At 44.0% G+C, this 13,294-nt stretch overlaps 1 protein-coding gene across 18 annotated transcripts in view; it reads right to left on the bottom strand.

The window, feature by feature from the left end:
- Nucleotides 1-13,294, bottom strand: part of KIAA1210 (KIAA1210 ortholog) — a 69,587-nt gene that overhangs the window by 31,257 nt on the left and 25,036 nt on the right. For 13 of the 18 annotated variants that reach the window (XM_027465266.3, XM_027465273.3, XM_027465267.3 and 10 more), the window contains 2 exons: nt 6,511-6,587; nt 1,380-1,551 (listed from right to left, as the gene is read on the bottom strand). In XM_027465266.3, the coding sequence (XP_027321067.3) occupies nt 1,380-1,551; nt 6,511-6,587 (249 nt within the window). Of the gene's footprint in view, nt 1-1,379; nt 1,552-6,510; nt 6,588-11,195; nt 11,366-11,607; nt 11,795-13,294 lie in introns of those variants that run through there. The other 5 variants (XM_072042879.1, XM_027465264.3, XM_038184153.2 and 2 more) reach the window with 2 other exon arrangements.

Raw genomic sequence — 13,294 nt, 5'->3', positions numbered from 1 at the left:
CTGGAGGATAGTGCTGAGGTAAACAGCAATTGGACTTGAAGTACTTGGTTAAAGGAAAGACCAAAGAGTTCTCAGCCATGTAGCTTCTGGATCTGACAGCTGATTTTAAGCCAGACTCCTCTACGGGCTCTTGGTGTAAGCTCAGCCATTTCTAAGCCTTTTGGACTGGGTCAGCTGAGTCTCTATAATTCCCCTTGCCCTAGGGACTGGTTGTGTTATGGATTCTGCTGCTGTTACGCTAACAAACAAATTGAAGAGATTATTTGTTTCCTTAAACCCAAATCATTTTTATGATGCAGTGGTATAACAGAGAGAGTGAGGAAAGGTGGGGCAGGGAGGCACAAGTACCCTTGAGAAAGTAACGCCTACAAGTTGCTCCACCAAAAGAAACCAGTAGTGTCCAGCTGCACCTAAGGTCTCATTGATGATACACTGCATTTAGCAGCAACGTTGATTTCAGCATCTAGTCACCCACTCGTGACCTCTGCCACTGTCCAATGTCCCCTCCAACGACGCACTGCAAAGTGTGGGATGTGGCCAGCGTGCCATCACATTAGGTTAGTCTGTAGCTCCACAACCCAAGGCCTAAGATACACCAAAGAGAAGCCTCAGCAGCTAACAGGGAGGTGGGGAAGGCTGGGAAGCAGCCAAATTACAGGCTGCAAGATACCAATCCATGACACCCCTGGTGGGAGACAGCCACGTTCAGAGGGTTGTCCACCCTAGATACAGAATAGTTCCTATTACAGTAACTGAAAGGGACAAGTTTCAGAACGGACACCATTCAGGGACCTGAGAATTGTTCTGCACACACCTTGAGGACTGACAAACCTCACTCGTGCTCAGCCCTTCAGGGTGGCTGACACAAAACTCGAGGCCTTCTGTTGTTCTCTGTACAGAAACGGCAGCATAAAAGTTAAACTAAGCAGAAATCTCATTCTGAGAACACATCACACTTTCCATTCTCCCAACCACAACAGAGAGCACCATTTATGCTAAAAAATAGCAACTCAACTTTACATTTATCCTCTGTACTAGCAGTACTCAATCATCCTTCCTTGTAAAGCTACTGATGATCAGATCTTCCAAGACATATTTCAAAAACTAAAACTAATCAAAACAATCTGGGCTATCTGCAGTTTTACAGAGGAGGAGGTTGGATCACCCCTGCCCCTGGCTGCCCTCCCCCTCCTCTCCACCATGGCTTTGGAAGCACATAGCAAAGAAAGAGGAAATTCCTGGAATTCCTTCATCAGCATTAGGGCTTGTTTTGCACAAACTTGGACAGAGGTTGCTCCTAAGGGGCCAGCCTGTGCTTTCATCCCATTGCAGCAAGAGGTCTGCCCTTATTTATTTATTTTCCTTCCCCGCCAGCTTACCCAGCCTCCTTCGGTGAATGAAGTGCATTAGCCTCGTCGAGCACAGAGATGCTGACATCGCTGCTGGACTGGCTAGGTTTTAAATTACTCTCCCCCCTGGGAGGTGGAGGCTCTTTCCTTTTCTTCTTGGCAAAGAAGTTCTTGAAAGTCTGAAATTTGGATTTTTTCTTTCCTGCAACATGAGAAAAAAGAAAATTTATGGAAGTTGGAGGTGTTGCTTAGCTTGGAGAATGTTTTCCTTTTAAATTTTGAAGGAAGCCTATGGACAGCCACAAGCAGGAGCAGCCCATTGAGTTCTAGTCAGCTGCCTTGTAAATAATTCAGTGCTGGAGTCTAGTGAAAGGTGAAGCTGCAGTTCTTAGATGTGCTGCCTATAAAGCAACACTGGCATTAGGCTGACAATGGTGGTGCCTACTTAGGTTCCAGTTTATGAAAAATACACAGAGAGAATGTATCTATCACAACTGACAAGTGATCATGCAAATCATATAAATCATACTTAATATTTTTTCAATAAAACAATTAACATTTTAAAGTGTTTAAATGTTTCATTTAGCTTGGTTTATTTCTGCTTTTTCTTTATTCAGGACTGTAAGGAAACAAAAAGATTAAAACTGGCAAAGGAATCCATAAACCCTAAAACCAAAAGATCTGTTTTCACACTACATTAGTGCCCCAAATTAAAATCAACAACTCCTCAAAGGTTAGTGGAGCAAGCTTAAGTTAAGACATTCCCCTGTAGAACACGAAACCCCCAAACACAGCAACCCTAAGAACATGATTAGAAAACTGCTAAGCTGACTTCACATTTTCCATTGTCCAAACGAAAAGAAAGACAAAAAGAGAATAGACCATAAGAACCATAATTGACTTCTTTCATTTTTAATAGCCTTAGATACTTTCACATTCTTATTTATATTTTCTTTCAGCACACAAAAGCTGTGTTTTGTCACTGACTCTTACATTGAGGGGTCATTTTGGGGTGGTTTGGGCCAAGCTATTGTACTGACCCCCGTGGTTGACTTAGATACATATGCAGAGCAATAACATCACTGCATATCAGAGCCAAATTCATTGTTCAATTAACACTTTACAGCAGTTGGCATAATAAATGCTCACAGCTGGAGGATTCCTTAATAAGCAAGGCATTCTTTCCACGCAGTTATTGTCTTCTCCCAGCAATGATTTAGTCGGCAATGCTCTGCCTCAACGTGTGCCCTGTGTGTGTAGGGACTTCTGCCAACAAGCCTTATCTGGGCTGAAACTGTGCCACCGCACAGCTGCATCGTGCATCAGACAGTAGGCACTTTGAGAAGTAAACAATGACACCGAGACCTGCTCACCCTGTCTCCTCCCAGCTCTCGAGATGGTTGCCAGCAGCACGCATCAGGACGTACAAGGATGCTGCTACACCAACCAGCATGGCCTGACGAAAGGGCACCTCTCTGCAGAGCAGTAGTTGTCAAAGAAGACCTGCACTTTGCTTTTCCAGTGAGTTGGGCTGTCACTGGGACCAAGCTATTTTTCCAACAATTTAGTGTAAAACGATCAATGGCTTTCCACTCACCTAAATAACAACGAGATGTGGTGCTCCTATGGAGGGTTTATCAGCAGAAGATCTCAGAAAGCTGTGTATCAGGCAGTAAAAGAATGATGTAGTCTCAGAAAATAAAGGATAAATTGCCTCCCTTGGATGCCAGAGCTGAGCCCAAAGCTTTTAGAGTTGTTAAGACTCTGTCATGGGGCTCAATGAGTGTTTACACATCTCCAGAGCAGGAGATGGTAAGAAAAGACAGGTCACACAGCAATCAGAAGAGCACAGTGCCTCCCGATGAAGCAAGTGTATTGACTGAGACTGCAGAGTCTTTAGAAATGCCTCTCTACCATTACTACCATTCACATCAGTAGCTAGACAACCTACGTGGTATTCTTTTGGCAAACTGGACAAAGCAGAATTGGTTTATTTTAGATTAGCAAAACAAAAGATTAAAATGAAGCAGCGCCCCAAAATTATCAATCCAACAATGTCTGCTAGCACACTCCAGTGACTGAAAGAACAAAATGGCAGACATTGCTGCACACAGAGAGCTTTGCAACTTAAAGGCAGTCTAAATGAAAAATAAGGACATTGCCAGCTACAGTGGAGATCTGTCAGTGACAATAAGGAAGTTTAATTCTAGTGCAAGTATTACTGTTGAGCATAATTAGATGTTAGTATTTCCAGAAGAACCAGGAGGATGTTTAAAAAAAAAAAACACACACAAAACACAACCAACAAAAAAGAAGTGGTCCTAAGGACAAGAACAACAGACACAAGTCCTTCCACAAAGCAGAATATTGCCAGGAAGAACACTCCAAATACTTGTTTAGATCAGAAGTGGTGCTAACTTTAGAATGGAGCCCATGGAAAAGATTCACAAGCACTGCCAATTAGTAAACCTCAACTGGCATGGGACAATACTTGGGCATCGTTGTGAACAGAGAGTCCTCTGTTACTTCAGTACCTTCTCTAGCCTCTGATTTATTTCTGATGTGCGGGGCACATCCCCTCCAGCAATAATTCCTCTTCAGCTGGGCTCTGCTCAGCTGCATGCCTTCAGCTGTTTCAGATGAATGAGAAACACTCAGTTTCCCTGCAGTTCCAGAAGATGGGCACTTGCCATGTTATTACGCAAAGAAGATAAAATCACCCCTAGACACTTTGTGCTGCATGCAGATGAAAACTGTGGGGCTGCTCTGTGGCGGAGCATTTGACAATAAAGGCACAGCTCAGAAAGATGGTGTTCAAATCAGTTTCCTGCTGCAAGCACTTTGTACTGCTGCTTCTCCACGCTGTTAAAGGGATGCCACGTTTCATTTAGAGGTGTCTACATCTCAGTGCACTGTGAAGTAGCCCAACATATCATTAAATTGGTACCGTGCTCCATGATAATTCAACTTACTGAATAATGTGCGAGAGGATCTTATGACTTAAAATGAAATAAAGCTGTTGCAAAGCTGTAACAAAAACCTAGTCAAAATAGGGAGAGAAAATCCAAGCTCAGACAACTGCCTTTTCCCCATTCACCCACTGATGAATAATTCAATGTAATAATTCACCACTGATGAATAAAATAATGTCATTATTTTTAAATGCTTACAGTTGTCAATATTCAATTAAGACATTAAAAACAAAATATTAATTTAAAGGCTACTGCCCTAAAAAGCAAAAGTCCTCCCCAAAATGAACTCTAACAATTTAGCCCATTATAAGAGAAAAGGAGCAGGAATAAGCATTTGCTTTTTCTGCAAAGTTTATTTATTCTGTATTTTTTACTGCTTGTGTATTGCCTATTTCATGGTTTCTCCTGTGCACTGAGAGAATTAACGCTCTTTTTGCTCACTGTAGAGCTCTTCCCTATAACATAGAAGAGAGAAAGATACTTTTACCAGTGCAAAATTGAGACTGTAAAAAGCAGAGGGAATATCCGATTTAGAAGCTCAATTATCGTATTTAAATCAAACGGATCATTTAGGGATATTCTATGCTCTCTGTCTTCTAAGGTGCACTCATTTTTTTCTTCAGCTCCAACAACTAGCTATTTTCATGAATAAAAATACAGGATATAAAAAAAAAAGACAAGATTCTCAAAAAAAAAAAAATACCACGATCCATGATTCTAGCTTCACAAAAAAATACTCAAGGCTGCCAAACAAGCAATAAAATTGTGATATTTAGCAAGACTAGCAATGGGCACTGAGAGTTTTTGGACAATTACTTTGTCACTACCGCTAGGAAGAAACAGTGTGCACTGGAAACTCTACAACTAGTCAGACAATAACATAACCCCGAAGAAGTTAATCTCATTGACTAGACTGTGAAGAGTGGGAATTTTAGCCTCCTAAAGCTTTTCCATTATAAGCCACTACAAAGAGGAAGAGGTGATGCAATCCTACCTTACATGGGAAATAAACAAATTTCCAAAAATTAAAACAACAACAAAACAAGATAGGTTTTTCCAGGTCTGGTTAAGTGTTTCTTGAATATCTCAGTAATAGTGCAGCAGCTTTTAACTTAATAAGTTTGGTTCAATTAGAACCAGTTAAGAGACAGAAATATTCCTGGTCTTTTTAGAGCCAACAATTAAGCCAGAAGGCCATCTCCTGCCTTCCTTGTTAGCAGAGTCAGGATTTGATCCATTTTCTGAACGTTCTCCAAACCTGAGCACAAAACGTGCACATCTGGGTTTCATACAAGGTCACCAGTGTGTCCCAAGTAGCACTGGACAACATCATCAACTAGGTTATAAATTCAGAAAACCAGCCACTACTGGGCATCCATCACCCCTTCCTTCACCACTATCCATCTGCCACACAGGGTTCAACTAAGAGTTGCTTTGCTATTTGATTCTCTCCCGTACCAGTATTCTGGTGGTGGCAAATCTATTTCTAAAGGATGAAGCAAGCTGGTCTTTGAAACACTGAAACATTGAAAATGACTGTGAAACATTAGCCAAAAAAAATCAACTGGTATGACAGCCACTTCTGAAACGCTTCAGCTATTGTGGTATTCTTCATACTCGCTTAGCTCCTCAAGAAAAGTCTGAACACTGGCAAAAGGGATTTGCTTTAATTAACACAGCTCTTGCATAAGTAACATATTTTCCTTTCTTGTCTATTATTCCATTCCCTCATGGCTGCCTGCATCAGCCCATGCCACTGGATGAAAGAATAAGTAACAAATGGTTGTCTGTGGCCAGAAGCAGAGAATAAAGCTGCAGCAGGGGCACTCACAGCTCCCACAGGCAGAGGCTAATACAACAGTTGGCTACCATGCTCAGCCCCCAGCTCCGTGGCATCCACCAAGGCAGGCACGACAAGCAGCTATTCAAGCACTTATGTCCTAATTTTTTGAAAATCCAAGGCAGATTCAGAAAATACTAACATCCAACACATTATGATCCTCCAGTACTGCACATTAAGGGTCCTTTTCATAATATTGCCAGCTGGCAATGCCACACAGACAAAAAAAAAAAAAAAAGAAAAAAAAAACTAAACCTGCAAAACGAGTCACCACAGACGTTTCCCCCAGCTTGAAAAAAATAAACCTTGACTTCCAAATCAGCTCCACATTTGGAGAACTACTGCTTACCTGTGCACTCTTCAACAGTCTCTCCTGTTTCAGGTGACTGTATGACGTCTGTTGGCCCCGTAGCCATGATATAGTCACTGAAATAGAGATGAAAGCATTGGTTACATTTTTGTCCACCTTCACAGACCATGATCCCACCCTGCTGCTGTGTTCCCAAATGCTCATCACAAACAGAGCTTGCACACTTGTTTTGCACCTGAGCCACAGACCTTTTCCACATTTTTCAGTGACACTTATTTCTCCAGCCAAAACAAATAAACTAGTCTTACTTTGTGCCAGTACCTCTCTCTTTTTAGGAATCCAGGATCAAAGCTTGTATTACATGAAAACGTGACCAGCCAAGGACTGTAATGCTTCCCAGCCTCAGAATAATGAATCTTTATGCACACGCTTTGCTACAGACTGACAGCTCCATGCTACTGTAAAAAACATTTTAAATAAGAGCTCTGCTGCCCAGGGTGCATGTATTACAGTGTCCTTACAGCAGGCACCAGGCTAGCCTGTCAGCATTATTAAAATTAGTTAAGCATCAGCACTGAACCATCATTCTGGGCTATGCTGCATTTGTGGAAACCAATAGATCAAATTTATTTTGGTTCCAGTGCAATCAGCTTTTAGCCACAAGCTTTGAAACCTTATCGCAAGCAGGTCTATTGATCAACCACATTAGCTGACGGCATCATCTTCCTCCCCGATGAAAACAAAAGTTCGGTCTAGTTTTAAGATCATTCAATGCTAACTGGCTCCACTTTGTATTTTCCAAGGCTCCTAAACGGGTGTCTGTCAGAAACAAAGGGATTAGGCAGCAGACCGCAAGAGTTACAGTACAAATGTCAAGCAACAATGGGAACGTGACAGTTTAGCAAGGCAGCTCATAAATATTGTCCTTTGTCAGAGGAGATATCCAAATGATACATTTACATAGTTAGCAGTTCCAGTATGCCATGTCAGGGCTTAAAGAGTAAGAAACCTTCACAAAGAAATGAGAATACCCATACAAACAAATGAAAATACCCCCACAGACAAATGAAAATACCCACAAACAAATCTTGTCCCCTTTTTTGCACAGACATGGTTTATTTTCCACCTCAAGTGGTACAATACTGCTAAGTTACATAGCTTAGGTGCCTGTTTGGCCAGTCAGCAAACTCTTGTATTCCTTCTGTATCAGCCACACCTATATTACATTACGGCGAAGAGCACTAGTACTTCCCTGAGTCCATGGACAGCCCAAGTCCTCAGATAACCTTAAAAGAGAAGGTGTGCAGAGGAAATGGGACTGTCAAAAAAAAAACAAAAAAAAAGGCAGCAGCAGGCCATGGAGGAAAAAGGCAGGGCTCCTGCAAGAAAGCAGAGAGAGGAAGCATGCCCTGTACTACCTGCTGCCATGCTGCTGACCTCTAGGTAGAAACAGAGCAGACGGACCACAGTTTTCTTCTGGTTTAACTCATCTGGAGGCAGCAAACACAGGAGTGGATTAACACACTGTACTTCCAAACAATCTCATCTCACCTTGCAAAAAAGGCAATGAAGAAGTCATTGCAGGGACCAGGACTGATTGTGCCTTTGCTAAATAAGATGCACAGAGGTTTGAAACAATTGGCTTTGAAACAATTGTTAGACAATATGCAGAAGCAACAAAGAGTAAGACTTTTAAGACCTTCCCTTTTAGATGATCATAACCATTCAGCATTTCTCCTTTTTCCATTCAGGTCTCATCAATTATCCATGGAAATGCCTGCATTTCCTGCATATTTTGATTAAAGTGGTCATCAGCAGACTTTCTCATAGATTCTCTGCATTAAGAAGAAATTTGGACCCATTTTTTCCCCTCAACTTTATACACAATGCATATTGTTAGATTTATCCTTAGGGAAAGGGAAATGCATTTGAAATAAAACATTAAGACAGTGCTCAGCACATTTACAAGGACAAACTGGCGAGTCCCCAGACTTGCTCTTCTTTTCCCAGACTGCGAGTGGGACTGACTTCTGGCTCATTCACACCTCTAGCTTCTGCTTTGCTCACCTTCAATAACAAGAAAGCAAGGCAAAATGTTGATTTCAGATTCAGCTTTGTTTTTGCTGGCTCTCCATTTATTTAAATTACTCCATCATCTCAGCTGCTCACTCAGAACCCCTCCAGTCCTTGGAGATCCTTTGACTGCTGTGTTTATTACAACAAGCATTTATTTCCATTTGGTGTATCTCTTATACAAGTAGAACTATAATTGCAGAGCAGTTCAGCTCCGAGGCAGTCTCTTTACAGTCAAATCAGCTCCTGCATTAACTCAATTTTATAGCTGAGTTCTCTGGGGCATATGGAGGTCAAGTGTCAATTGCGAGGGTGCATCACGAGTCTGCAACTGTGCCCCCATTTAGGACCTAAAGCTCTAAGTTAACAAGCATTGAAATAACAAGAGAAAAAATATTTACAGCCAAGTGTAAATTCCATCATTACAATGATGACGTACCTGAAGGAAAGTTAGCACTGAGATAACATTTAGGCTTCAAATTCTGGCAGCACTCTGCTTTATTTTACAAGAGAAAAGCTAGCAAAAGTTCTGGGCACCAAACCCTAGCCTGAGGATTAATGTAGCAGAGAGAATGAGGACAAAACCCCATCAATACGAACACATGTGAGTGCACAGGCATTAACGGATCGAACCCCGACATCCACCACTTGCAGCCCTTAATGACAGCTGACAGCCGCAGCGCTGCGCGTGGTAGGGATGTATCGATACTGCCCGCCCAGCTCAATCAGCTGTACTCACCACGTGCACCCCGCAGGCTCCCCCGGAGCACTGCACCACGAGACGAAGTTTTAAACAGATGCTGTATGCACATTGATTTTTAGTGATAAAGTATCAGATGAAATAAGAGGCCTTTTGGAGCAGCATTTCCAAGGTTTGGCATGCCAGGAGATGCTAGAGGACAGCTGGGAGAAGGTGCCCACCAAGGGACAAAGCAGGCTCTCTCCTCAGTGGCAGCAGGCACAGCAGAGCAGTGATGGAGCTGTCAAGCATTTTGAAGGCATATGTGTAATTTAAAGGCATACAGCTCCCACAGTTTAAGGCTTTCCTTATGTTCAAAGCAGGCAACAGGGCATAGTTAGCAATCACTGCTACACTGATGTGGTTTATGGTCTAGATCTGGGCTCCCTGCTATACATACAGCACTGCCGTTAATAACCCTGCTGAGTTTTCACCTGGAGCTCTTCAACTCATTAGGGCAACTCTTAAGTCCTAAGAGAAAACACTCCAGCAACAGGAGAAATAGCCTTGTCTCTCTTTTACAATCTGGAGCAGCCGGACAAATATTTAGAGTGCTCTACAGGAAGGCATTGGCTGGGCAGAAGAAATGCAAAGCCGGGAAATGTCTGACTATTCCCTTTTCCCGGCTAAGTACATTACCTGAATAAGTGTATCACGTGGGGGGAAACATGCTAACAGCAAAGACAACTCCCTTCCCTCCTTGGTTTGCGTATTTAAGGACTGCAGGGAAGTTAACATTGTACAGGACTCAAGTTTCCCACATTTGACAAAGGCCCAAGACAAACAGACATGCTTTCTGCTCAGCCTCACAAAGGAGACACAGCCTCCTTGCTGTCTGCATCAGACCAAAGAGATGGAGACCGCACAACAAGCAGGCTCCGTCCCCAGCTTCTGGTGTTTCTTCAGTTCAGTCCCATGCCTCTGCACGAGCCTTCTGGAAGGCCTCGCAAAAGAGATCAAAGGAGATGCTGACCCCTGAACAGTCTCCTTCCAAACAAATAAAGGCTTGAGAAAATAAGGACTCAGTACCGCCAGGCACTTCATTCGTTTAATATCTTCATACCCTACAGGAGACAGACAACGAGAAGCGGCCACCAGAAAGAGGTGGCATTTTAGCCTGGAGTTTTTAAAGACCCATTTCCTCCAGGCTACAAAAACCAAGCTTGTGCTCAGATTTCTGGACACACGCTTTGCACAGCAAGATGGGTCAGCACCGGGAAATGCAGGCCCCTCACCTGTCCTGCAGGACCAGCCCGTGGCCAGCATCCCCACCCAACACACCTGGAGCTGCAGCAGGACCTCGAGAAAAGCCCCCAGTCTGCCCTGAGCACAGAGCCTCATAAAAACACAGGCTGCAGGATGGTTTAGTATTCACATTATGTTCTTCAGCTGAAGGTGACAGGTTAAATTGTTACTCTGTCCTATTAAGGCACGTTGGAGGACTTTGTTCTGTCAAAATGGGCTTGTTTGCTTCCTCCCTGGGAACGCTACAGGCTAGCCATGGACTTGGCAACCCACTGAAAGTAAGGGAAGCAAAATTGTCTTTGGTTTACCCTCTGCAACCCCACTGAACAGACTCTCAGAGTCAATCACAAAGCAACAGCAGAGCCAGCGAGGTTTCTATTCAATTTTCATGTCCCTTGAGCCCATCACCAACTCCACAACCAAAGCTCCCGTCACTGTCTGTGCAGCGAGCCGAGCAAGCTGCTCTTCAGGGTCCCTGTTCAGGGAACAGGCTGAATGGTGTGGGATCCCACAATCAACCAGGAACCAGGCTCAAGCAGGGTCCTGCCCAACATGACAGTGGGACTGGGACCTGACCTCGCACAGCCGATCCCACTCAACTCTTTTTAGAGTTTCTAGGATGAACTGCCCCCAGTTTTGGCCAGCTGGATGTTTTTCCAAACCCTACCTGGTCTGAGCCTCGCACAACTGTGGCTGTTTCAAGCAGGAATAGGAGAATGGCACAAACAACAGCTTACATGAGGCCTCTTGCTGCCACCTCCACTGATAACAGGGAGGGGTGGGGAAGAAGATTACAAAGTTAATGAGTACTGATCCTGTCATTTCTATGGAAAGAAGAGCTTAGGAAAGTTTAAGGTCATTTTCAAAGGATCACAGATCAGGAAGCCTAGACAAGCAACTTGTCAGTATTTAGTATCAATAAAAATGCTCTCCCAGGAACAAGTAGGGGTCATAATTCCCCACAGCATCAGAAAACACTCAGCTGCTACCCTTGAAGAGATATCCAGAGCAAACAACCTTTCACATTAAGAGATCTACAGCCAGCTTTCACGCTTTGCATTCAGACAACACCCCCTCACCGTGCTCGGTCCCCAGACCCGGACTTCACAGGGAAGGCTTGCCAGAAGACAGGTCCCAGTGTGCTGAACTCTTTTTACCTACAGTCTGCTTTGAGCAGCCTCTGTCTGACCGCTTCTGAAGGATTTCTGCTATTCAGCAGTGCATTATGTGCTGCCCTCCCAGCGAGTGTGTGTGTAACGCTAATGGAAAGCAGCTGGTGGGCTGAAGCTGAGTTAAAAAAATAAAAAAGGAGCAGGAGGAAATGCCTTTCATACAGTCACACGGGCTCAGTCTGTAATTGTGTGAGAAGCCAAAAGGATAAGAAGGGGGAAGGGAAAACGAGACTAAAAAATATTTGTAAGCTACTGGAGAAAACAGAGTGGAAATGCACTCTGCAGCATATGTACATGGTCCTGTGAGAGCTCAAAGCTGGGGCAGGTACAGCTGAGCAGAGCTGGTTTGTATTCAGCTCGGGATGCCCAGCTCAAGTCTGAGCAGCCCCACTTTGCAATGGCTGGCACCCACAGCAGACAATGACCTGTCTCAGGCATGCCCTCGTGCCCCTAATTACTCTGCAGAGCTTATTAGCACAACCTCGTACTGCTGCTGTCAGTGCAGGGATCCCTACTGCAAGTCTGCTTCAACACAGACAGCAGAATATCCACCTGTTTGCCAAAAACTAAGTGCTTCTGAACAGCCCTTCTCTGACAGTAAGTTACAGCATAATATTTCCAGTGCATTTTCTGGTCTGTACAAATCAGCGGAAACGCGAGAGAACTTTGCTCAAATCAAGACTGGCACCAACTCAGTCATGAACTAAGCACACACAAAAGCTCAGCCAATGCTTTGGGCCCTGACTGCCTCCATTGTAAAGGAATGTACACTAACTGACCCAGCTGAACTGCACCACTTGGCACCAGCGTAGGTATAAGTCAGTGCTTTTCACATGTAGTAATTCTTCTTTACACTACCACACTGGGGAAGTTTCAGGAAACAGCTGGAATGAGGATCTTCTTCCACTCTTCCTAACAAGAAGCAACAGAAGCAGCAGAGTCATCCAGCAACGGTACGAGGAACCAGCATGTTGCCAGCAGCAGGAGACTCCCTCAGATCCACTTGACGTGGATACAGCTGGCGAAGTGGGGAGGGAGGGGAAACAAGCACTTAACATCAACACGGACGTAACCAAAGGCAGTTAGGGAGTTACACCAGAAAGCTCTGCTGCCTTTGGAAACAGCTCCACGAGCAGAGCAGCAGGAAGCATCCAGCCACTATCACTGAAGAGCAGGCATGCCTTACGCTAGCAGAGTCACGAAGCCAGAGTCAAGTACAGGAATAAAAGTCAAGCTGACTGTCTCTGCCTCTGTCACTGGAGTCCAGGCCAAATGGCAGGGCTGCCAACAGGACCCAAAATGTTTATCACTCAGCCTTGAGCTTCTTTGCCTGTGGAATCGCGATGGTCACGCTGAATGCCTGGAAAGCTTACCAAGCAAAGCACTGCCTCTGCTACAGGAGACCAGCACGTTGGGACCTTACCAGTTGACTCTGCTACCAGGTGCTACCACTACAAATAAGTTACAGAAATCATAAAATTTCACAAGAGTGGCCTGCATATCTGCCGTGTTCCTGTATTTGGATCCTGCTCTGGTCCCCAAGATGTTCACGAGGAATCAGCACATCCTAGGCCTGAAAAGAGTCTGGAGAAAA

The sequence above is a fragment of the Anas platyrhynchos genome, chromosome 10 (assembly GCF_047663525.1).
Source record: "Anas platyrhynchos isolate ZD024472 breed Pekin duck chromosome 10, IASCAAS_PekinDuck_T2T, whole genome shotgun sequence".
Taxonomy (NCBI): Eukaryota; Metazoa; Chordata; class Aves; order Anseriformes; family Anatidae; genus Anas; species Anas platyrhynchos.
The sequence above is the reverse complement of the archived record's forward strand: the minus strand, read 5'-3'. Positions and strand labels throughout refer to the sequence as shown.